The sequence below is a fragment of the Bos indicus genome, chromosome 21 (genome assembly GCF_029378745.1).
Source record: "Bos indicus isolate NIAB-ARS_2022 breed Sahiwal x Tharparkar chromosome 21, NIAB-ARS_B.indTharparkar_mat_pri_1.0, whole genome shotgun sequence".
Classification (NCBI taxonomy): domain Eukaryota; kingdom Metazoa; phylum Chordata; class Mammalia; order Artiodactyla; family Bovidae; genus Bos; species Bos indicus.
In genome coordinates, this window is record NC_091780.1 from 24,356,852 (window position 1) to 24,382,132 (window position 25,281).

Below are 25,281 nucleotides of genomic sequence, written 5' to 3' on the forward strand. Positions count from 1 at the left end.
CGAGGGCGGGGCTATCGACGCACGACCTTTGACCCGCGCGCGTCCCTGTCGCCGCCGGAAGCCGGCGCCGCGTCGGTCTCCAGGGCTCCTGCGGTTGCCTTGACTACGGAGGGCGCGGTGGAACGGCGGAAGCTGAGAGTTTGGAGGAGCTGAGGAACCGGGAGCATGAAGACCTGGTGTCTGTGTCAGATTTGTACTTGCGGGTAAGGAACGGCCGGCGTGGCGGCGGCCGGGCTCGGAAGTGAGCTAGGGCCGCTGCGGGGACGAAGCCCTCAGAGTGGCCGCCCCGCGGGGGTGCGGGTACCCGGGCGCAGCGACGTCCTCACTTATTCCCGGGTCCCCGAATGCTGGCCGCAAACCCCGCCAGCTATCTCGGGTTAAGCAGTTCTGCTTTGTGGGCTCCTGGCACTTGATAAAGAACCCGCCTGCCAACGCAGGAGACCCAGGAGACAAGGTTCCATCCCTAGTTTATGAAGATCTCCTGGAGGAGGGCACAGCAACCTACTCCAGTATTCTTGCCTGGAGAATCCCACGGACAGAGGAGCCTGGCGGGCTACAGTCCACAGGGTCGCAAACACGATTGAAACGACTTTGCACGCACGCACACATTTGTGGGCTCCTATGCTGCTGCTAAGTAGCTTCAGTCGTGTCCGACTCTGTGCGACCCCATAGACGGCAGCATACTAGGCTCCTCTGTCCCTGGGATTCGCCAGGCAAGAATACTGGAGTGGGTTACCATTTCCTTCTCCAATGCGTGAAAGTGAAAGTGAAGTCGCTCAGTCGTGCCCGACTCTTAGCGACCCCATGGACTGGAGCCTACCAGGCTCCTCCGTCCATGGGATTTTCCAGGCAAGAGTACCAGAGTAAGGTGCCATTGCCTTCTCCATGGGCTCCTATCCAGGGGCGCAAACTCCAGTGCCATCCAGCGTGGGGATTTATATGCCTGTGCAGCAGCGGAGGTCAAGCTGGTAAGTAGGGGAGATCTGATTCGACTGGGAGAGTGTATGCCCCACACTATTTTAAAAATTAATGAAAGGAAACAGAAGAATAGAACGGAGTGCAAGTCGATGAGTTTTCGACCCATGTTACGCTATCTTTTATCCCTTGCTTTTTTTCCCTACCCCTGCCTGACCGGTATTTTCTTTCCCAAGCCCATCCAGCCTGCGCTCCTTTGGAATCTGATTTCCTGAAACCTAGAATTGGTCAGTGAGTCCTGCCTGACAACCTCCCATCACCTAAGAAATAGTCTTCTCCTCCTCAACTTCCCTGTTGACCCAGGGATTAGATCACTGTTTGCTCAATGAATATTATGAATATGTCAGCCCTGTGGTATTGTAATCTCCTCCAAAGGAAAGACACTTGGACTGTTGATGAAAGCAGTTTTCCCCTTAGTTTCATGGTAAATGTTTATAATTAATAATCCAATGTGGATTAAAAGATAAATCAACATTTGAGGATTTGATTCATATTTGAAAACGCTGAAGTGCACGAAAATTAATTATTATTTCTAATCTTTCATTTCTATCCAACCCAAGTTCCTTTCCCATCCAGCTGTCAGGAATTTTCAGTCTTCATGATGTTGGAGGCTCCCTTTTCTTCAGGCAGTTAAATGATCCAGAGAACTGAGGCATTGCCAAAGCAAGAGGAATCTTCTCTGAGGTTTACTGACATGTCTCTTGCTGAAGTTCTAAGAATCCCCTCAGCAGTGGTGCCACTCCTACTTTCAATTGTATGTTTGAGGTATAAGAATCTTGGCAAAGCTGGGAGCCACTATTGAAAGGTTCACTTAACCAATTCTTGAGATCTGACCACCACCTGCAACTGTGATCAGATCAGATCAGATCAGATCAGTTGCTCAGTCGTGTCCAACTCTTTGCAACCCCATGAATTGCAGCATGCCAGGCCTCCCTGTCCATCACCAACTCATGCAGTTCACTCAGACTCACGTCCATCGAGTCAGTGATGCCAGCCAGCCATCTCATCCTCTGTCGTCCGCTTCTCCTCCCACCCTCAATCCCTCCCAGCATCAGAGTCTTTTCCAATGAGTCAACTCTTCGCATGAGGTGGCCAAAGTACTGGAGTTTCAGTTTTAGCATCATTCCTTCCAAAGAAATCCCAGGGCTGATCTCCTTCGCAATGGACTGGTTGGATCTCCTTGCAGTCCAAGGGACTCTCAAGAGTCTTCTCCAACACCACAGTTCAAAAGCATCAATTCTTTGGCGCTCAGCCTTCTTCACAGTCCAACTCTCACATCCATACATGACCACAGGAAAAACCATAGCCTTGACTAGACGGACCTTTGTTGGCAAAGTAATGTCTCTGCGTTTGAATATGCTACTGTGATAGAGTGGGGCAAAGATCCCTGCTCTTCTAAGAGAACAAACTCATTGATGTTTTAATACATTGTCTCTGTCTATCAGGATCAAGATTGTTGGGCCCCTTTGGGAAGTTTTGACCTGTGTCTGTTACTTTTTCATCTTGCTATTTTAATCTTTTTTTTTTTCGTACTATGTAACTAAAAATTTCCAAATGTCTATTTCTTTCACTTTATCAGTCAAAACTGCCATCTATCATATTTACCTCTGCAGTGTGCACATACAATTGCTCATGTGAGTTAAACTGTGATGAGTTTTTTATGTTTGCATAGGCGACATCATTGCCCACATGGAACCACAAGGATTTATGAAAATTCTGGCGAGTCTTGTGCCACAACTGAATATTTGGAAAAATATCCTTCATACGGCAGTGTTCTTCCACCTCAGAGTCTGAAGCCCAAGGAAGAATTTCGAGCATATCGTGGCAAGATGGAAGGAATAACAACATTTAAGTAAATATCAAGAAACAATTTGCTTTACTTATTTTTTCACCACTCTCCTGGTTTTAATAAAGTTTTCTTTAAACTATTTAGTTGAACTCTTTAAACTATTTAGTTGATTTAAGTTGAGTCAATCTAAAAAGCAAGAAACTGGTTGAGTCACAACTTGAGAAAAACAGAAAGATGACAACTAAGCTAGAATGACAAAAATGAGAATGTAGAAGGGAAACATAAAAAGTTCTGTTGATTTCTTTTTTTTTTTTTCAATTTTAATTAAAAAAAAATTATACATGTGTTCCCCATCCTGAACCCTCCTCCTAAAATCTCTGTGTTTGTCTGCTTTCCAATGTGACCAGAATGCAATAACTTCCTAAGGGTTATGTTTGTTTCTACTCCAGCTTTTGCATCTCTGATCTGTTTTCTAACTTTAGGTGACCAAGATGACCTCTTTCTTTTTTTAATTTTATTTTTCACTGAAGTATAGTTGATTTACAATGTTGTCCCAATCTCTGCTGTACAGCAAAGTGACTTGGTTATACACTTACAGACATTGCTTTTTTAACATTCTTTTCCGTCACAGGATATTGAATATACTCCCTGTGCTATACAGTAGGACCTTGTTGTTTATCCATCCAATAGATTAATGTAATAGGTTACAACCTGCTAATCCGAAACTCCCAGTTTCCCCTCCCCCACGCCCTTGGCAACCACCAGTCTGTACTCTGTCTGTGAGTCTGTTTTTGTTTTATAGATAGGTTCATTTTTGCCATATTTTAGGTTCCACATACAAGTTATATGGTACTAGTCTTTTTCTTTCTGACTTACTTCACTTACGTATGATAATCTTTAGTTGCACTCATGTTGCTGCAAATGACATTATTTCATTCCTTTTGATGGCTGAGTAGCATTCCATTGTATACATGTACCACATCACCTTTATCTGTTCATCTGTCACTGGACATGTTTCCATGTCTTGGCTGTTGTGAATAGTGCTTCTGTGAACATAGGGATGGTGCATGTATCTTTTTGAGTTAAAGTTTTGTTGGATATATGCCTGGGAGAGGGACTGCTGAATAATATGGTAGTTCTATTTTTAGTTTTTTGAGAAACCTCCATACTATTTTCCATAGTGGCTGTACCAACTTACATCCCTACTAACAGTAGAGGAGAGTTCCCTTTTCTCCACATCCTCTCCAGCATTTGTTATTTACAGACTTTTAAATGATGAGCATTCTGACTAATGTGAAGTGGTACCTCATTGTAGTTTTGATTTGAGTTTCTCCAATAATTAGTGATGTTGAGCAAGATGACCTTTTTAAAATGCAGATCCAATCCTATCACCTCCCTGCTAAAACTGCTCTTGTATTTTCCCATTATATTTAATATACGATCAAATCCCTTCATTGCTTAGTCCCCACTTTCTTCTCTGATTTATTTTCAATGTAATGCCCTTTGCACTCTTCTGGTTATATCCCATAGGACATTTTTCATTTCTTGAATATAGTAAATTTCCCTTGTCACATAGCCTTCCAAGATACTATTTTACCTGCCTGAAATTCTTCCTGCATCTTATCCTAGTTTATGTTGGTTCAACCTATGGATCTCAACTCAATCATTACTCTGAAAAGCCTTCTCTGACACCCAGTTTTTGGTGAGGTAAAAGTCCCCTATATAAGTTCTGAAAGTATCTGCCTGTTATTTATCATTAGATTAGTCTCAGTGAAAGCAGGAACTGCGTGTCTTCTTCTCTCAGCATTCTATTTCCAGAAACCTATTACATGCCTACTAGCTCATAGTAGGTGCTCAATATTTATTCAGTGTGTGAAAGACAGAAAAGTTCTTTTAAGCCTCAACTTTTCACTTGGCTCTGCACTTTTGAGCTCTTTGTATCTCTGTCAATTCAGTTCTTTTCTTTATCCTGTTGATGTGCACACTATATTCAAGGCACAATCTAAGGCGTCAAAAAATATCAATAAACATAGGTTCTTGCTTTCAAAGAACTCGTACATCAGATTTCTATAATTTAGGATTTTTAAAATGCTCTCGAACAATGTTAACTTTTAGTATTATCCATTTTCATTTCAAAGAAAGATCATTTTACTTACATGGCAAAGGTGGAGACCTTCAAACTTTTAGTCCAATACTTATACCTTTTAACATTTCAGGCAACTCTTGTGGTTTCCTCTGTAGGTGTGTGGCTCTTCCAGAAATGTGAAGACCTTCCATAGTCCTCAGACTTTTGTGTGATTTGGAATCATCAAGAAAGATTATAGTTATAGGTTCCAGACCACCACCTAAAACAGTCAGTAGCTAATGGAGTGGATTCCAGGAATATGCATTTTTAACCAGCATCACTGGTGATTCTGTTGCTACAGACTCAATGCAGTGGGCAGGTCCTGGACTGTCCACTGGGTCTGATGTGGAATGGAAAGAAGGGCTTCCCCACCACTGTTTATAGTCTTGTGACTATAAACGGCCCCCAAACAAAAATCAGACAAACAAGACGATCCCAGATCATAGTCAGTGAGATGAGGAACTAAGCAGCTGGCTGAGATAGAGCCAAGGGGAAAAGCTACTCCTTTTTTCTCCACCTCTACTCCTTTCTTCCTTGATGCCTTAGTGATTCATAATGGAGATTTGAAATAAAGTTCACAATATTCATATTTGTTGAATAAAGATTTTGCATGTAACCAACTCTAAAAAATGAAGAAAGTTTAACCTGCCACATGTTTCTTTTAAAAAGTCAATTGCTTTTCAATTCTGGGTTTTCTCCATTGCCTTGTTCAAGTAGCCTTAATAGTAAAAATAAAATAAAACTAAATACAGATTCAAATATACCAACAAAACGAAACCTTCCATTTCTTAAATCCTCTTTCCACTTAGTAAAACACTAGATCTTTTCTTTGTATTTTGACTAGGGAATTAGCAGTATTGTGGCTCAGATGGTAAAGAATCTGCCTGCAGGAGACTCGGGTTCCATCCCTGGGTTGGGAACATCCCCTGGAGAAGGAAATGGCAACCCAATCCAGTATTCTTGCCTGGGAAATCCCATGGACAGAGGAGCCTGACAGGCCGCAGTCCATGGGTCGCATAAAAGTTGGGCACAACTTAGCAACTAAGAACAGAAGTATTTCCAAGGACCTCATTCAAGGGATTTGGAACTCTTGCTTGACTCCCTCATGATGACGATGTTGACTAGGCAGCAGATAGCAGCTGATTCATCTGCACAATTAAAAACTAATGTGTCATTCTGTTCTATACTTTTCTGTACTGTAGGAAGAGACTGTAAAGAGCAGATGTCTGGACTTGTTCAGGACTTTTGGTCCTTTATAGGATTACAGTTGTAGCACAATCAATGACTGCCAGAGTTGACAGGAAGGCTGCCCTGAAAGTCTGAGTCCAGACATGTCCAGTGTTTTAGGATATATCAGATGAGTAAGAGTGCATTTACCCTTCACTATGTCTCCATAGAAAGTTGCTTTGGGTTTGGAGGTACACTTTCTAACATATAACTAATTTAACAAGAGAAATTAAGACTTCTAAGCTTCCTCTGTCCTCTCCCTGATTCTTCCACTTCCTGATTGCATTTTAGCCTGTTCCTCTCTAGCTGGTATTTGGGAAGGGCAAAGAACAACTCAGATATCTTGAGAAGGAGAGGTATGTGATGTCTACTGTTGTTCATTTTCTAAATAGTATTTCTCAAGCCTTTGTTAAGTGTCAGGCGCTATGCTTGGTGCCTGGAATACGTGATGAGCGGAAACAGTCCTGATCTCTGTGCTTACAGACGCTGCAGTCTAGTGGAGGTGGCAGTCACAAACATCATTCAGAATGAGTATAAAATTGCAACAGTGATCAAATCTAGGAAGGGTAGGCACCAGGTAACTTGAGAGCCAGAATAAGAGGCTTGACTTTATCAGGGAAATAAGAAGAATGATCTAAAATCTGAAGGCTGTGAAGCACTTAACTGGATTAAGAATGTAAGAAAGTGCTTTCCAGGCAGAGAGCAGCATGAAGCAGGAAGGAGAAGGCCAGCAGGGGCAGAGGAAGCATGAGGTGAGTTGGAGCTACTGGAAGGGACCATGCTGTTTCTCCTATAGCCTTAGAGCAGTAAGAAGCCACTGAGGGTTTCTTTTTGGGGGGTGTGTGTGTGTGTGTGTGTGTGTGTGTGTGTGTTGCAGGGGGTATGAAAAGAAACTAGTTCTCTCTCTAGTGAGTGAGTTTAGGAAGCTACTGAACTGATGTGGATGAGCTATTACAAAAGCTTAGAATATCAGGGTGGTGGGTGAGAGAGAAAATCAGATTTAAGAGAGATTTAGGAGAAAAAGCTGATAGGAGGTGGTGATAAACTAAGAGGAAGGTGAGGCATGAAGGGGCTTCCCAGGTGGCACCAGTGATAAAGGAACCTGCCTGCCATTGCAGGAGACATACAAGATGACGGATTCAGTCCTGTGAGGCATGAAGGGTCAGTCTAGGTTCCTGACTGTGCAGCTGAAGAAGTGGTGCCATTCACTAAGATAAGGAACAAGCAAATGCGGCCAGATTTGTTGGGGAGAAATATTTTGATTAGGGGTATAGTACATTTTGAGATGCCGTTGACTATCTGAGAGGCCTTGTGAAAACTGGTCTGGATCTAAGAGAAGTGGTCTAAGCAGAGATGTAAGTTTGAGAGGTATTTCCATCTAGTTAGTGATGACAGCTGTGGGGGTGGAGGAGCTGTGCTCAGGAGGGAACATGCGATGAGCAGAGGAGAGTGTGCAGACCCAAGTGCTGAGGAACTCTAGCACTTCATGACTGAGTCTAGGAGGGTGAAGCGACATAGGAGACTGGGAAGAAATAGTGAGGAAGACAGGGAGAAAGAGATTTCCAGAAATAGAAAGAATGGTCAGTAATGAAAGTTACTACTGGAGAGCTCTGGTAAGATGAGGACTAAGACTGTCTGATGCATTTCACTATATGGAAGTCACTGTGGACCTTGAAACTGTACTAGAGAGGGCTGTGCTGAAAAACCAGGTTGAAGTGGGTCAAGGTGGGTTGAAGTGGATTGACAGGGGTGAGTTGACAAGTCTAAGAAGTTACATTGTGAACAGAGAAGGGATTCAGTGAGTTTTGTTTTTGGGAGGTTATGACTGCATACAGAAAATACTGATTAGTAAAAAAATGGTTTGAATAAATCATAAAATAAGTGACCACAGCCAATAGAAAAGAAATGCCAATAGACACGTCAATAGGAAGTCAACGCCAAAGAAAAGAAAGCAATTTGGAAGACTTTTAGTAATAGTAGTAGTAATCAAAATAATCATTCTTTATGTGTACAAAACAGTCATGTGTATGCTGTACATGCATGTATGTGTCAGTCCTTAAAAGAACCCTGTATGAGGTAGATGACATTATGGTTCTGTTTTATATATAAGGAAACTGGAACAGACAGGTGAAGTTATCCAATATAATACATGTAGCGAATGACAGAGCCAGGATTTGGGCCCAGCTGGTCTTAACATTCCAAGTCTGTGGTCTTGGAATGGTCCAATTCAACAGACAGCCTCAGTGTCTGCAATAACATAATGTTTATCAAATGCCCAGGGTGGCCAGTGTACCCTATGACCCCCATCCCTGGCAAGAGCTGCTGGGGGATCAGAAGTTAAGTAAGACTTACATCCATGCTATGAATATGACTGATGTCTAAAGGCCAGAGTCAGATGTACTTGACTCCTTTAACTGATTATTTAATGATGAGTGGGAAGACAGCATGACTCAACAAAAAGACAGCACACCCAAACAGTTCATTAGAGTCTTTAATAGGATGAATAAGTGTTTTGACAAAGTGGACCCAGGGGATATAGTTAAATTTTCTTCAGATTCATTTAAACCTTTAACCTGTGATTTCCTTCCAGATTAGACCAAAAATTCAATTCTTGGAAGATTTTATTTTATTTCTGTAAGATCCAGTTAACCAATGATCCATTGTAAAGATGTTTGGAAAACTGGGAATTCTTTTTTTTTTAGTATTTATTTTTCTTAAGGTATTTAGTCACTGGGTAGGACATAAAGGAATTCAATAATCTCTTTCAAGGAGTTTACCAACCATCACCATTTTAATATCTTCTAGACTTTTCTAGTGAAAGTATTGAAAACTTTACTACTAAATTGAAAGAGTTAAAAACAAAAGAACCTGTGAGGCTATGTTTCAAACTTATATATTTCAGGTCAGATTATCGTCCTTATGAAATAGACAAACAGCCTCGCCATGCACCAGAAGAATATAAACCAAAACAGGGGGTGATTGATCTTGGCACCACCTACAAACGGGATTTTAATTCTTACAAAGTGCAGCCTGTGGTGATAATTCGGCCTCTGGAGAGACAACAAGTTAAAAAAGGAAAGCTGGACACTGTCCCAACCTATAAAGGTAACTTGCCATTTCCAAAATTAAAACGCCAAAAAACAAAAACTTAACCTTCAGCTTTGACATCCAACATCAAATCGCAATTCTGGCAGATTGCCAAACTTAAATCCCTAAGGCTTAGGAGAAAACTTCTTTCTCTTTTGTCCAAATAATATTGTATAGTGAGGAAAAAACACCATTTGCTTGGTTGAGAGTTAAGAGACCTGGGTTCCTGTCTAAATTCAGCCATTTAGTTTTCTTTATCTCAAACCACGAAAACAAAGGATACTACTGAACAAGCACTATGTCCTATTTGTCACATTATGCCATTTTGAGTTGGTACTTCTCCTTTCCTCCCAGTATGGAACTACGGAGCGTTCTGCAGCCTTTGAGAAAGTCAGATAAATAGCAACCCTCTTCACCATTCAAGTTCTGAACCAACCAAAAGAGTTAGCAGGGAGAGAACCAAAATATTGCCTTTTATACTGATAAAGGCTGGGATAGAGGATGACACTTACCTCTATTAGCAGATGGTCCCTGATACTGAACTTCAGAATAAAACAGGCGTGTTCACCCAGTGAGACAATGTTGGCTCCCCACAGGCCACCTGATCCTCTAGGTCTTCCAGCATGGAATATCTTCTGCCTGCTGGCAACCAACTGCAGGGAGAAAGGGGCTGGAAGATGTATGATCAGTTTCTTTCCAAAAATCAATCTGGTCTTACAACACTGTTGCTTTGAGCAGTTCTTTATTTTCCAAAAATAGGCTATCTGGTTAGTTCATACTATTTCTATATTTTTTGTTAATAACGTAATTGCATATTTAGGCTTACAGTCTTTTCACTCGTATGTGATATAACTGAATGGCTATGTCCTAATATGAAACCTTTTTATAAAAGTGATGCCATCCACAATAACAGTAATGATTTATATTTTAAATAGATAATAACTGAATACACACTTATTCTTTAAACACCACTCTTAGCAGTTTAATGGGTATGTAAAGTGTATGTTCCCTGGAAAAGGAAATGGCAACCCACTCCAGTATTCTTGCTTGGGAAATCCCATGGACAGAGGAGCTTGGTGGGCTACAGTCCATGGGTCACAAAAGAGTCACTCTTTTTGACTGAATGACCAAACAACATTCCAAAGTATATAGAATTAGTATATTATGATCTATGTCAGCTCAGTAGGGACATCATAAACAATGTTCTTTGTTTTGTTGGTTTTTTTTTAAGCTGTGAGCATATAAGGCACCATACAAAGAACAAATTTTTAAGACAACACATACAGTGAACATATCAGGGCTTCCCTGATAGCTCAGTTGGTAAAGAATCCGCCTGCAATGCAGGAGACCCCAGTTTGATTCCTGGGTCAGGAAGATCTGCTGGAGAAGGGATAGGCTACCCACTCTGGTATTCTTGGGTTTCCCTTGTCCTTCAGCTGGTAAAGAATCCACCTGCAATGTGGGAGACCTGTTTTGGAAAGATCCCCTGGAAAAGAGAAAGGCTACTCACTCCAGTATTCTGGCCTAGAGAATTCCATGGACTATAGGGTCGCAAAGAGTCGGACACGACTGAGCAACTTTCACAAAGATTTTCACATACAGTGAACAAATATATTTTTATAATCTAATACAGCATATAGTAATTGCTAAGATATATATTAATTGGTATGCATAGGAGATAATGTATTATGTAATAATTTGACATAAAACTGGTGAAATGTTTGTACTGGGTCTTTTAAACAACCATAGTAAGATTTTCTTCTTTTTTTCTCCATAAAGTTCACTTAAAATACAATAATATTGATAATCCTTGATGCCTTGACTATTCACATGTAACATATGCACACGCACACACACTCAAACATCCAATACTAGTTCTGGCGTCTCATTACCTGGGCTTCCTATAGATTCATGTACTTCTATTCCCATAATCCAATGTTGAGGATTCCTGGGTTCCTTCTGGCCTCCTCTCTCCTGGTCTTTCCTAGTGAGGAAAAGTTATCCTTGTATTTCCAGGTTGAGAGCATGAGACAAGAAAACCTATGGGCCAAGGGCACATGTTACCATCCTGTGTGATGACCACACTACAGTCTCTGTAGATCCCTCCATAAGGACAGATCTGTAGCTGAAGAGGAATCACAATGGGAAGAGCCTCTCACTATAACCTAACAGTTAGAGAACAGAGGGCAGATGGAAATGGGATATGATTAAAAACAAAAACTACAAGATGGTGAGAAGGGTGTCATCTAGATTCTGGAGATGTGGCTCTATGGAACTGGTGACTCTTAGACAGAAATCTATCTGCCCCCAGCAGCCTTGGTTTAGAAACTTATTCAGACTAAAGTGCACATAAAGAAAATAGGTCAGTATTTGATTTGATAAATACTTTTTAGGGATTACTCCTCTGTGTGCCAGGCACTACAAGGAATAGAGATCTGAATGAAGCAGGGTTGTTGACATTTAGAAACTTTACAGTTGAGGAAAAAAAGAGCAATATAGCATGAAAAATTAAATAGTCATACAAGAAGTAAATGAAATATCACAAGGAGGGGGGGATGATTCACTAGAAAATTTATGAAAAAATTAGTGCTTCAAAAATGTAGACTGAAAAAGATATCACTGCAGGCTAGTCTGAGAATGCATCAGAGACTAGTAAGTATTGATGTATGGAAAGAGGAGGGACATCCTAAAAACTAGGGTGAGATGAGCAAAAAAGTCATAAAGCCAGAAAAATAAAAGGGTATTCAGTGAACATGGTGTGGACCAGAGAATTTCAGGATCTGAGTGATTGGTGTCTAATTCCAAAAACATAGGTTATGATTGTGACATTTTGGTTGTCAGACTGAGGAGCTTAACATTTTTCTAGTAGCCACTAAAATTTTTTTGAGTTCTGCTACCAGATAGGATATAGTAGATGGCAGAAAGCCATAACCTCCACTGAAACAGCTAAAAACATACATAAATCTTTAAAAATCTTTTTTTAAATAGAAGCAAAGAATTAAATTTACAGAGATGGAGTAGTCCTTCCTAGATGAGCTGAGGTGGCCAACTGTTCACTCCTCTGGAAGCATCTGTCAAGTCTAGGCGAGGCTGGAGATTGGGGTGGCATAAGCAGGGGACTCTTCTAGGGGAAAGGGAAATCAGTGGAGAACCTCACACATAGGCAGGTATGACAGATTAGAATCTATAAGTACCCCAGATGCGGGGCTGGTTTTCCTTGTGGGGTGTTTGCTAAGTGTTGAGGGGGCATGGTGGGCTAGAAGACTGGGCTGGAAAGAGCTCACAGAAATGTCCCACAGTCTCTCTTGGGAACAGGTGCTTGGAAGACAAAGCCCCACTAGAATGAAGGCAAAGCTACAAACACATCACAGGTCTTGTCCGAAGAAATTCGTAATTAGAGGAAGACTTTGTCTAATTAAAGATGTCACTGAATACCAGTCTCGCTCAGTTCCTGATTGGATCAAGGTGGTCTGCCCCTTGATCAGAGGGAAGAGCAAGCTGTCTTCTGTTGAAAGTAACACTGATTTTAGTTTCTATGATTTTCTTATGCATAACTTGCAGCAAATAATAAAAACTTATAAGACCTATGAAGAATCAGAAAGTGAAGAGATAATGGTCAAAGAATTTCCAAAATTGGTGAAGGAATTCAGGTCACAGATTCAAGCAGCTTATCAAACCGCAAAATAAACACAAAGCCATGTCTGGCAACTGTCATCAAACTTCTGAAAACCAAGTAAAGATAACTTCTTAGAAGTAGTAAGAGCAAAACTACACATTATCTACAAAAGAAAAGTTAGAAATGTACTTAACGTCACCAGAAACTATAGAAGCCTGAAGACAATGAATGACATCTTTAATGTTAAAAGGAAAAAGAAATTGAGAATTTCAAACCCAGTGAACCCTAGAACTTTATAGGTAGTGAAAATATCCTTCAAAATAATGTAAAATAAAGAGGTTTTTAGGGAAAGAAAAAAAAAAGGAGAACATCTGTTAGTAGCAGATACATACTACAAAAGTAATTAAAGGAAGTTCTTCAGGTTGAAGGAAAATGATTCCAGAGAGAAGCATGAAGAGCAGCAGTCAATGAGTCTGTAAAGAGAAAAACAGTAGAGAAAATTGATGAAATGAAATGCTGATTCTGTTAAAAGATAACAAAGTTGAATAACCCTAACCACAATGACCAAGGAGAAAAATAAGAAGACACTAACTACAAATATCAAGAATGAAATAAGGATCTTGCTGTAAACCCTATAGAACCTTATTTTACAATATTTGTTCTTCTATTTCCTTATTCTTATTTTTGATGATTTCATCAGGTTGCTACTCATTGCATGATTGCCTCAGATGGAAAAACTTATAATTTAGATAGTAAAATAAACAGGATTTGAAAATGACTTGAAACAGAGAGAAGGGACTGAGGGAGAGAAAATTAACTGGGTGAAATCTTTACATGAGATGCCAAATTCAAAATAGTGTTTTATTGTTGTGTTATTTAGGGAAAATGAGTCTGAGCAAGATGGTGAACTCAGTTGGGGGAAACTAAGTTTCAATTTACCTCTTGGACATTTGAATAGAGATTGTCTAGGAGGAAGATAGGTATGTTGGTTTGGATTTCAAGGGAAGTCTGGAGTAGAGATTCAAGTTTGGGAGTCATCAACTTACAGGTAGGATTAAAACTGTGAGACAAGTTTGATGATGTGTGGATTGAGAAAGAAAGGATGGAGCCCCCTGACTTTATGAAAACTGGTCCCACATTCTTGGTGCCATAAGACAACACAGAGAACAGAGCCCCAACTACCAAGAGAAAGAAACTGCATGTGCCACTGAGGACTTTTGTCCTCAAAGAGGAACCCAGAACAGCTCACTGTGTAAGGATGGAGTTGGAGCTCTGCATCTGGATGTTCATGATGAGCAAACACATGCAAGCACCTCATGGGCTTAAAGCTGTTTAGAAGAAAGCGAGCTCCACACTAAACTGAATGGCCCTTATCTAACAAGTGCAGTACTGGAGTTGCCAAATGACCAGATGCATTGTTAGATGTAGGCAGCATTATGTTTGATTTTTTTCCATAAGTGTCATAAGATACTAAGAACCAATGACATTAATAAAGACCATGATGTTTTAAAGGTATTGCTAGAACGTTATTAATAAATATTATAGGAAAATAATAAATTTCCAGGTATATGAACATAGGGATATTTAAAAGAGGCAAACCAATTTTATGCAGATCTCTGGAATTAATACATTGCTATCAAACCTCGTCTCTCTGAATTTTTGCTTCCTTTTTGAAAACCAAACTTTTTTGGTAAGGGAGAATATTCTCTTCTGTTTAGTTTCTCTCATGAAATTAACATCTTTTTTGTAGACATTTTGGCAACAAAGGGTCTCCCTGTATGTTTATATTGAACCATAGACCTTCCATTAACATCCTCTGGTTTCCTTTTAGTTACTGAAAAATAGTGCTATAATTTTATACTTGTAGCAAACAACAGAGATTCCTTCATGGTGACTCAAGAAAAAGAGAGTTTGTGGTAAAGCTTCATGTGACGTGGAATTGGAAAACTATTGTGTGCAGAGGAAGCTTGAAGGAGAACTACCCCTTGCCCAGCCCACCACCGCCATGAGCTAGCTGGCTTTTCTCACAGCATCCTCACTCCCCTGGACACATCTTCTCTGATCGCCCTCAAGGTCTCGCCTTCTCTGCCTATGTATCATGTCACTGTTTCCTTATCAGTCTGTTGCAAAGTCTTCAGCCCACCATAGCTCTCCAATTCTGCTCCATGGCACCTTTCACATTCTTCTCCCACATGTATCTGAATTTGTTTTCAAATGTAAGTTCACAAGACCAAGAATGTGCATGACCCAGATCATCTTTTCTTACCAGGTCTCTACTATCCAAAAGATTGCCTGCTCTTAGGTTATTCATTCTCATTCAAACATCAATAGCTTGAAGGTGGTGGGAGTAATCATTATTTGGTCAAAAACGTGGCTATTTTGGCAGAAATGCCCATGACTGAGAAGTTTTTCTCTTCAAAAGAAGTATCCAGAGAAGAAGCATTTGAACTTTTGCCTTTCCAATAAACACTGCATGGCCTTTAGCCTAGACTCTAATTCTTTATCATGTATATCTTCTGTCTCTTAGAAATTGATTTTTGGTATTTAGAGATACATATTTTGGGGTGAAGTCAATTCCAGAGTATTTCTCAGCTTTCTCCCTTTCTCATCTAGAAACAGAAAGCCTAAATAAACCTCAGTTGAAATACAAGCACTTCAGTTTTCCATCCATGGTCTAGGTGAGCTGCAAGAAGAAGAATTTAGGTATTTAATACGAAATCCCAGGTTCAGCCCTGATGTTCATTTCTAAATTCCATACTTAGTCTCTCACACTTTAGACAGCATTCAGTCTGGTCCCCTCACCTCCAGATGAAGCCCATTTCCCAAGGAGGAAAATTGAAGCCACTGCTCCTCCCAGGATAGTACAAGTTACCCTGGACCCTGAATATTTGCTCAGGGAGTCCTGTAGGCTTCCAGGGGTACAGTGGAGCTGAAGTTTTCTCTACTTTGAGGAGTCCCCCCAAAGTAAGGAGTAATATCCACATCACTCTTGTGCACACAGCAGGGCCCTTGGTTTTATGTTAATCCCTAGCTTTTATGCTTCACTTCAGCATGTTATAACAAAAATCCCAACCAGTTCCTGGGAACACAACCCCAATCTCCTAAATTCTGTCTTCACCCAAAACACAACCTTATCGGTTTTCAAAAACAATTAACAGTCAGGCTCAGATGTTCCATTCCCATGTTATATCAGAAGAATCTGAAAGTGGAAAGTTGTGTGTATTAAAGTGGGGAGATAGGAAGAGCAAAGTAGAAGTGAAGGAAAAAAGGAATAAATCTGAGGGGAAATCAGTGGAACTGCCTACTTAATTGGTGTTGAGATACCTAAAGGAAATGCAAGGACGGCAATGAGAGAAATCAGTCATGATTTTTAGAAGGTGGTGGTGGTCTTCAGTATTTAAAAATGCTTTCTCTCTCTTTTAAATTTTTAAGATGATTATAGAGCTTGGGACATTCAGAAAAGTGAACTCTACAAGCCACAACAAACTTACTATCCCCCTACTGTGAGATTTGGAAATTCAACAACGTTTCAAGATGACTATGTCCCTCGGGAGATAAAGCCTAGACAAAGCTGTAAACCCAGTCCAGCGGTCGAACGCTCTACCATCCCCTTTAGCTGTAACACAAGTCATCGCCTTGATTACGTGCCTCATCGACCAGAATTCAATTTGGCAAGGCCAAAAGACAGCTACAAGCCACCCGACCAACCCTTGGAGGACCTCACAACTCACCGATGCGACTTTCAGGGTCTCGTCGGTGAAACGGCAAAGATCTGCAGACCTGCACATACCAGAGTGGCCCAGGACGCTCCATTTGAAGGAAGCACCGAGTTCCGGGACAGCTTTCAAGCGTGGGCACTCCCAGCACCGCAAGTACAGAAAGCGCTGGAGTATGTCCCTCCCGCAGGCACCATGCAGCTGCAGAGCACCAGCCACCTCGACTATGTCCCGCATCAGGCTACGCGTGTGCTTCCCATCAGGCCTGCTTCTCGTAGGAGAAATCATAACTTTCCTTTCCAAGGAAAGAGCACCACGAAGCAAGATTTCCCAGCATGGGAAAGCTGCCGTCAGGGACTCATTAAGCAGGAGCCGCAGATCCCCAGCCCATCCGGAAAATTCGATGGCCTGAGCACTTTTAGGTCTCATTACGTGCCCCATGAACTAATTGCCACCGAGAGCTGCAAACCTGCGGACGCTCCCTTGAAGAGGTCGCTTCCGTTTGACGACATCACCACGTACTCTCTGGAGTATATGCCCAAGAAACTGGAGACCTGCCCGGCTAGCTACCCTTCCCCTCCTGGCTACCTGTTTGAAACTACAAATTCCCAAGGTCATAAATTCTTCCGCAAGATCACTCCCGCGGTGAAGGCCTTCTAATTCTCAAATCATGTTTAAAAGGAAGCGAACTCACATCATGTTGGGTTCTCAAGGACAAAATCAATTTTCTATAGTAGGAAAAAAAAATTTTTTTAAGTGAAAACTAACCATTTTTAAAATTTTTAAACAAGAAATTTAGAAAATCTGTCAGAGGAAATCAGGATTTTTAAATCCATTTCGAATTAATATTTTAACCAAGATTGTTCTTTAGTATGCTTTTCTGAGACTTAAATTATGTACATTCCCATCAGAACTATTTTTAATCCCAACATACTGTTTGGTAACTTGTTTCAATCTATTATAATTTATACTTGTGTTTATACTTACGTCAAGTATATGGTTATTCACATAGGTGTTATCATTCATCAAGTGCCTTAGGACTTTTCTAGAGCACCACGGAAAATGACACACGGATTCTTCTTTCAAGACAACAGTATTTTTCTCTTTAGACTTCAAGCATCTGTGAGGTATTCCCTGAGTCCGGTTTTCATTGGTGGCTGTTAAGATGCTGCACTGCTCCTCACAGGGTTCAAGTTAGTAAGAGGCACCCTAAGGTGGAAATCTAAGGCTGCGTGGGTTGGAAATGGAAGCACCTGAGTTCACAGTTCCAATGATGTTAATTTCTATTTGTGTTACCCTAGGCAAGTGACTCTTGTCTTCGAGTCTCAGTGTCTTCATTTGTAAAAGAATGTCTGCTCTGCCTATCTCACAGAAACTGTGCTCTGAGCATCAGGTCCTGTGATGCCTTGAAATCCACAAAGTAAGAGTGCAAACCAAGAATCAGGGGTTGTTCACAAGTCACCTAATCTCTTTTTGTACCTGTTCCTCCATTTTCATATTAGGAGAATTCCCTACTCAGTACTCCCTTTCTGGCCTGTAGCAAGGATTGTAGAATAACCTAGCCTGTTTCTAGCTGATGAGGAGTATGATTTCTGAGAGGAGCACCTCTAAAGCTTCACAAGCACCCTAGAAGTTGTTACAGAGAATGGAGAGTGTGGGTAGGGGAATAATGTGGTTTGAATACACTATTTCCAAAAAGGAAAAAGCATTTGCAGAAGTTTAGAGAATGACCAGCAGCTCTGAAGAAAATGTTTAGGGTAACCACAGGCAATTATGCACCTAATTGCCATTCCCAGAATCACAGTACAGAAGAAGAACCAGGCTCAGGATGAGCACAGTTAGGTCCTCCTCCTCCTCCAGTGTGAAGAGCAATTCCAAGAAGGGAGGGAGGGCAGGAATGGTGGCACCGAGTGAAGTAGACAGAACAGACTGTGTATATAAATGCTGAACATTCCCTAATGAATGCAACTCTCTCCCCCAACCCCAGCCATGCCATGCCGCACGTGGGATCTTAGTTCCCAGACCAGGGATCGAACCCGTGCCTCCTGCATCAGAAGCGTGGTGTTCCAACCACTGGATTGGCAGGGGAGTCCCATGAATAAATTCTTATTGGGTGTTTTTGGGGGTAGTATGATTTATTTTATCTTAAAAGTTTAGTCTTGTAGTTTTAGAATTGTTTCAAAATATATATCCATAACTGAGAATAAGTCTGTCAACATTTGGTTAAAGTATTTTTCATTATGTGGCAGTAATTTGTTTTTATTTACTTTTGTATTTATTAGGGGAAATTATGTTGAATTATATGTATCTAGTAATAAAGTATCACTAAATTAATTTTCATGAAATCATTTCTGCAACCAATTTTCTCTGGGAGACCTTGTTTAGAAAGTATTTTCTAGGTTAAGTTATACATAATTCACACACACACAGTCACACATATTAAAAGCACTGGAAACTAGTCATATTATTTAACCATCTGCCAGATTTAGAATGAGTTTCCACTAAGCCAAACTTGGATGAATCTGATGAAGAATGGGGAACATTGGGAGACAAAAAGCAGTAGGAAATTTCACCCCCACCCCATCCCGTCTCTACCCTGTCTCCCTGCATATCCTTGTTGTGGAAAATAAGACCACAGAATTAGAAAGAAAGGCTCTGTCATTCATAAGACCTGGAGGGACAACAAGGCCAAGAGTGAACCCTAACGTGCACCATGGACTTTGGGTGATTATGCTGTGTCAAGGTCAAGCCTCCCATTCTGACACCCACACCCTCGGCACAGGCTACTCAAGGTCAGGAGGCTGTGCAAGTGTGGGGGCAGGAGGCACAGGCTAACTCTCTGTTCTTTCCACTCAATTTTGTTGTGAACCTAAAACTGTTCTAAAACAATAAAATGATTAAAGAAAAAAAACAAAAACTAGGCGGCAGGAAGAATGGAGAGCGGTGTTCAGCAGTCAGAGGCTGGGGATCCCCATTCCCCAGCCCCGTAAAACATCTGATTTATATAGACTTTTGTACAAAACTACCCAAGGCCCTCTCTGGGGCTTCCCTGGTGGTTCAGCTGGTAAAGAATCCTCCTGCCAATGCAGGAGACACAAGAGATGCAGGTTCCATCCCTGTGTCGGGAAGATCCCCTGGAGGAGGAAACAGCAACGCTCTCCAGTATCCTTGCCTGGGAAATCCCATGGACAGAGCCAGGTGGGCTACAGTCCATGGGGTTGTAGAGTCAGACACGACTGAGCGACTGACACAAACAAGGCCCTCCCTGAGAGTCTCTGTGTGAGCGTAGCCTGGTAATGTGAGGGGAAGAGGAGACCTCTGAACATTCATCAAAGAGAGGGAAGATGAACCTGGTAATCCTAAATTAGCAAACTTCAAAAAAAGCTGTTTAAAAAGAGTGCTGATAATATACTTTTCGAAGGTCACAGTATCCAATACAACAACAAGAAACTTTCACCTAGTCTTCTCTCTGCACTCAGTGCTGTTTTACACGGCCATGCAGATTTTCATCTTGTGTCACAGACTTAGGATTTTCACCAATGTCACCATCCCCATCCCCTTCAACAGCGCACACAGGTTGCCAGCTGCTCTCTAGGGTAAACAGGTCTGTGTCTCCATCACCTCCAGTATCCCCAACAAGACTTCTTTACTTGAATCCATTAGGGAGTTACAGTGGTTAGCAAGGAAGCATGGCCAGGAAATGCTGACAGTCAGCAAGCCTTGGAAGATGGGAGCCAGAAGAGAAGTGAAGACGCTAGTTTCTTCCACAGACTAACGCATGTGACCTGGTATACAGTGCCTTCCTTGTCTGAACCCTGTTTCTTCATCTCCAACACAGACTTCAACGGCTGTGTATCCAGAATATTTGATGTAGGGCAAAACCAATACAATATTGTAAAGTAATTAACCGCCAATTAAAATAAATTAAATTTTTAAAAAAGACTTTTTAAAACTCTAAGAGGGAAAATGGATAAAAGATCTAAACAGCTACTTCACTAAAGATTATACACAGATGGTGTATTAGTTGCTAAAGTTGCTGTAACAAAGATTCGCAAAGCAGGTGGCATAACCATTTTACTTTCTCACTGTTCTGGAGGCTACAAGTCCAAGGGCAAGATGTTGGTAGAGCGGGTTCCTCCTGAGGGCTGCAAGGGAGAATCTGTTCTGTTCTTCCCCTTGCTTCTGGAGCTTTGCTGGCAACCTTCAGTGTTTCTTGGCTTAGCAATCTCTGCCTTCATCTTCTCCCTATGTGTAGGCACCAGGGTCCAAATTCCCCATTTTTATAAGAGTATCAGTCATGGGACTTCCCAGGTGGTCCAGTGGTTAAGATTTTGTCTTCCAATGCAGGGGTGTAGGTTCCATGCCTGGTCAGGGAACTAAGATCTCACATGGCTCATGGCCGAAAAACCAGAACATAAAATGAGCAATATTGTTACAGATTCAATAAAGATTTTAAATAATGGTCCACATCCCCCACCAAAAAAAATACCAGTCATATTGATGTTCCCAGACTCAGGTCTTTTACCCACCTTAATGTTACACACCCTAATGGTCTCATTGCTCCCTGATCATTTGCAAAGACCCTAATTCCAAATAAGGTCACATTCTAGGAGTTAGACATTTTTGGGGGGGTGGGGAGGAGGAATGGACAAAGTTCAATCCATAAAAGATGACAGAGAAGTATATGAAAACATACTCAACATCATTAGCCAACAGGGAAATGCAAATTAAAACTACAATGACATACCACTATATTCCTATTAGAATAGCTACAATACACACAGACACACAAACCTGACAAATGGACATCACTAGTCAATAGGGAGATTCAGAGGAAAACGATGAGACACCTATTACCCAGGTGTCCCACACTGCAGGTGGACTCTTTACCATCTGAGCCACCAGGGAAGCCCAATCAGACACCACTATGCATCTATTAGAATGGCTACAAAATACACATACACACATGCATGGATGCTCAGTCGCTCAGTCATGTCTGACTCTTTGCCACCCCATGGACTGTGGCCTGCCAGGCTCCTCTGCCCATGGGATTCTCCAGGCAAGAATACTGGAGTGGGTTATCATGCCCTCCTCTGGGAATTTTCCTGACCCAGGGAATGAACCTGCATCTCCTATGTCTTCTACTTTGGCAGGCAGGTTCCTTACCACTGGCACCATCTGGGAAAGCCCACACATATACACGTACAGACACAAACATAACAATCTTCAGTACCGACGAGGATTTGAGCAGCTGACACCTGTATGTCGTTAGTGGGAACATAAATTTTGGAAAACAGTTTGACAGTTTCTTCTAAACATGCACCTATCATATGAGCCAGAAATCCACTTCTAGGTATTTATCAAAGAAGAATGAAAACCTAAGTTTTACACAAAAGTCTGTACATGAATGTTTATACAATTTGACACATCCTCATTCCACAGGCCCTGACAGAGGGGCCTGAAGGCTACTCTGCATGGAGTCTGCGAAGAGTCAGACACAACAGAGTGCACATGCACACACACACACACACACACACACACACACACGAGAACTGTAAACCACGGAGTCAACTTGACTGCATATCAAATGATAAAAACCATCACCCAGGAGGTGGGGAGAACCCAAGAAGGCACGTAGACTGTGACAAAGGAGAATAACTGCACCAGATGAACGCTATAACCACACGGAAGGGGGTGGGAAAACAGGGGATGACCTGAGTTACACTGGAAGAGGGTTCTGCTTGGGAGCTCTAAGGCAACAGACAGAAAGAATGATGTAACCACTCTACATTCTCATTGGTCATATTTTTTCTTTTCACAGGGAGTATGCATCATCAATTCTGAGACTACTTGATGTGTATATGAAAGTCAAACCAGAAAAATACATTGCTGATAATGCACCCCAGGCTTGTCCCTCTGAGAGAAAGAAGTTGCCAAAAAAAGAAAAGGGTATAATCATATTATACTTTTACTATAATCATGACCTTTATGGTGCTGGATTGGCATCCAGGATTTCAGTGTAAATTCATACATATGGAAGAAAAGTAGTTGTGTGTGCATGTGTGCACTTGTGTGTATGTGTGTGCACATGCATGCATGTGCATGTGTGTGTGTGCATGCCTTCATGCACTAGTTTATATGCAGTCAGTCTTTTAACTCTCCCAATGGCCAAAGATAAAATGATTTGAGCAACAAAATAATGACAGTGTTGGCTTTCAGCCCATTTATACATATATGTATGGAAGGAAGGAAAGAAGGAAGGAGGAAGGAATGGAGGGAGGAGGGGAAAGAGGAAGGTCGAGTGGGTTGGCAGTAAAGAAGGAAAGATGGGTTAGAGAAAAAACACAAAGAGCCAAAAGACATACCAAACAGAAAAGTACAAATTACATTAAGATATAAATTTTCATCCATCAGATTGGCAAAATTTTTAAAACACTGAAAACCTATATAAAGTTGGTAAAAAGGGGAACTCTCATATACTGTTGGTAGAGACATTTTGATGGTAATTTAGCAGTATCCAGATAGGCATGTCTGTAAATTTGCTGCTGCTGCTGCTAAGTCACTTCAGTCGTGGCCGACTCTGTGCAGCCCCACAGACGGCAGCCTACCAGGCTCCCCCGTCCCTGGGATTCTCCAGGCAAGAACACTGGAGTGGGTTGCCATTTCCTTCTCCAATGCATGAAAGTGAAAAGGGAAAGTGAAGTCGCTCAGTCATGTTCGACTCTTAGTGACCCCATGGACTGCAGCCTACCAGGCTCCATCCATGGGATTCTCCAGGCAAGAGTACTGGAGTGGGGTACCATTGCCTTCTCCGTCTGTCAATTTAAGTCCATCCAAAATCTATCCTATAAGAGTATTACCCTTTAGGCATAAAGATATATGTTCCAGGATGTTTACTGCAGCATTTGTTTGTGATAGCAAAAAACAGAAACAATTAAATGTCCATCAGCAATGGACAAGAATGAGGTAATAGTAAATACAATTCAAAAGAATGAAGTGACCATTATGTACTCAGATGGGGGAAAAGTCAATAACATATTGATCAGTAGGAAAAAAAAAACAAGTTTCATACAAAATATGTCTTGTTTATTATAAAGAAAGCACAAACCTTGTGTGTTTGTAATATAAATATATCTTTGAGCGTGCATAGTAAAACATCTGGGATGATACATATCAATCAGTGTGTGGGCTCTATCTTCTGAACAAAATTGGAAACTAGGTTTTCTGTTGAGAATCAGGGTGGCTGTTCTGAACATTTTCCATTCGAGGAGAATGGTTCTGGCTGGAATTGTGTTGGGAATAGGAAATGCAGCTGACACTACATTGACAAAACTTAGTGAAGGCTCAAAATGGAAACTGAGCCAATGGTCAGGGTCATCTCATTTTCCCCAGCAAGTCACGATGTGGAGGAGGAAGGAAGAGCCACAGAGTGAGCATCTGCTATGACTCAGGCTGCTAAGTGCTTCACACTAAACCGGTTAATCAAAACCTCCCAGACACAAGACAATCTACAGAATGGGAGAAAATATTTGCAAATGATGCAACCAATAAGGGCTTAATTTCCAAGATAGACAAAGAACTCATACAACTCAACAACAACATAAAAAAACCTATTCAAAAATAGGCAGAAGACCTAAATACACATTTCTCCAAAAAAAGAAATACAGATGGCCAATAAACACAGGAAAAGGTACTCAACATCCCTAATTACTAGAGAAATGCAAATCAAAATTACAGTGAGGAACTACCTCACACCAGTCAGAATGATCATCATTAAAGAGTCTTCAAATAAATGCTAGAGAGGGTGTGGGGAAAAGGGAACCCCCTGCCCTGCTAGTGGGAATGTACGTTGGTGCAGCCACTGTGGAAAACAGTATGGAGGTTCCTCAGAAAACTGACAAGAGTTACCATATGATCCAGCAATCCCACTCCGGGGTATATACTGGACAAACTAAAAATAAAAAGGACATAAGCACCCCGATGTTCATAGCATCACTATTCACACAGCCAGACATGGAATCGATCTAAGTGTCCATTGACAGAGGAATGGATGAAGATGTAGTACATATATACAATGGAATACTACTCAGACACAAAAAAGGATGGAATAATGCCATCTGCAGCAATGTGGATGCAGCTAGATATTATCATACTAAGTGAAATGTCAGAAGAAGAAAGACAAATACCATGTGATGTCATTTATGAGTGGAATCTAAGCAATGACACAAATGAACCTACCTATGAAACAGACCAGAGAAGGCGATGGCACCCACTCCAGTACTCTGGCCTGGAAAATCCCATGGACGGAGGAGCTTGGTGGGCTGCAGTCCATGGGGTCGCTAAGAGTCGGACACGACTGAGCGACTTCACTTTCACTTTTCACTTTCATGCATTGGAGAAGGAAATGGCAACCCACTCCAGTGTTCTTGCCTGGAGAATCCCAGGGATGGGGGAGCCTGGTGGGCTGCCGTCTATGGGGTCGCACAGAGTTGGACACGACTGAAGTGACTTAGCAGCAGCAGCAGCATGAAACAGAAACAGAATCACTGACAGAACAGACTGGTGGTTGCCAAGGGAGGGGGATTGGGGGAGGGACTGAGTGGGAGGCTGGTGTTAGCAGATGTAAGCTTTTATATATAGGATGGATAAACAAGTTCCTAATATGTAGCACAGAGAACTATATTCAGTATCCTATGATAAACTATAATGGAGAAGAATATTAAAAAAGAAGATGTAAATATGTATA

At 41.4% G+C, this 25,281-nt stretch overlaps 1 protein-coding gene across 2 annotated transcripts; it reads left to right on the forward strand.

Annotated features, from left to right (window-relative positions):
- The first annotated feature begins 11 nt into the window (after positions 1–11).
- Positions 12–18,880, forward strand: SAXO2 (stabilizer of axonemal microtubules 2). Of its 2 annotated transcripts, XM_019983688.2 has the most exons (5): positions 12–203; positions 902–968; positions 2,648–2,827; positions 9,019–9,221; positions 16,252–18,880. In XM_019983688.2, the coding sequence occupies exons 2-5, from the start codon at positions 940–942 to the stop codon at positions 17,193–17,195; spliced, it is 1,356 nt and encodes a 451-aa protein (XP_019839247.2). In that variant the 5' UTR covers positions 12–203; positions 902–939; the 3' UTR covers positions 17,196–18,880. The 2 variants fall into 2 exon arrangements, with proteins under 2 accessions (XP_019839247.2, XP_019839246.2); XM_019983687.2 differs by lacking the exon at positions 902–968 and having other exon boundaries at positions 16–203.
- Positions 18,881–25,281: the final 6,401 nt, after the last annotated feature.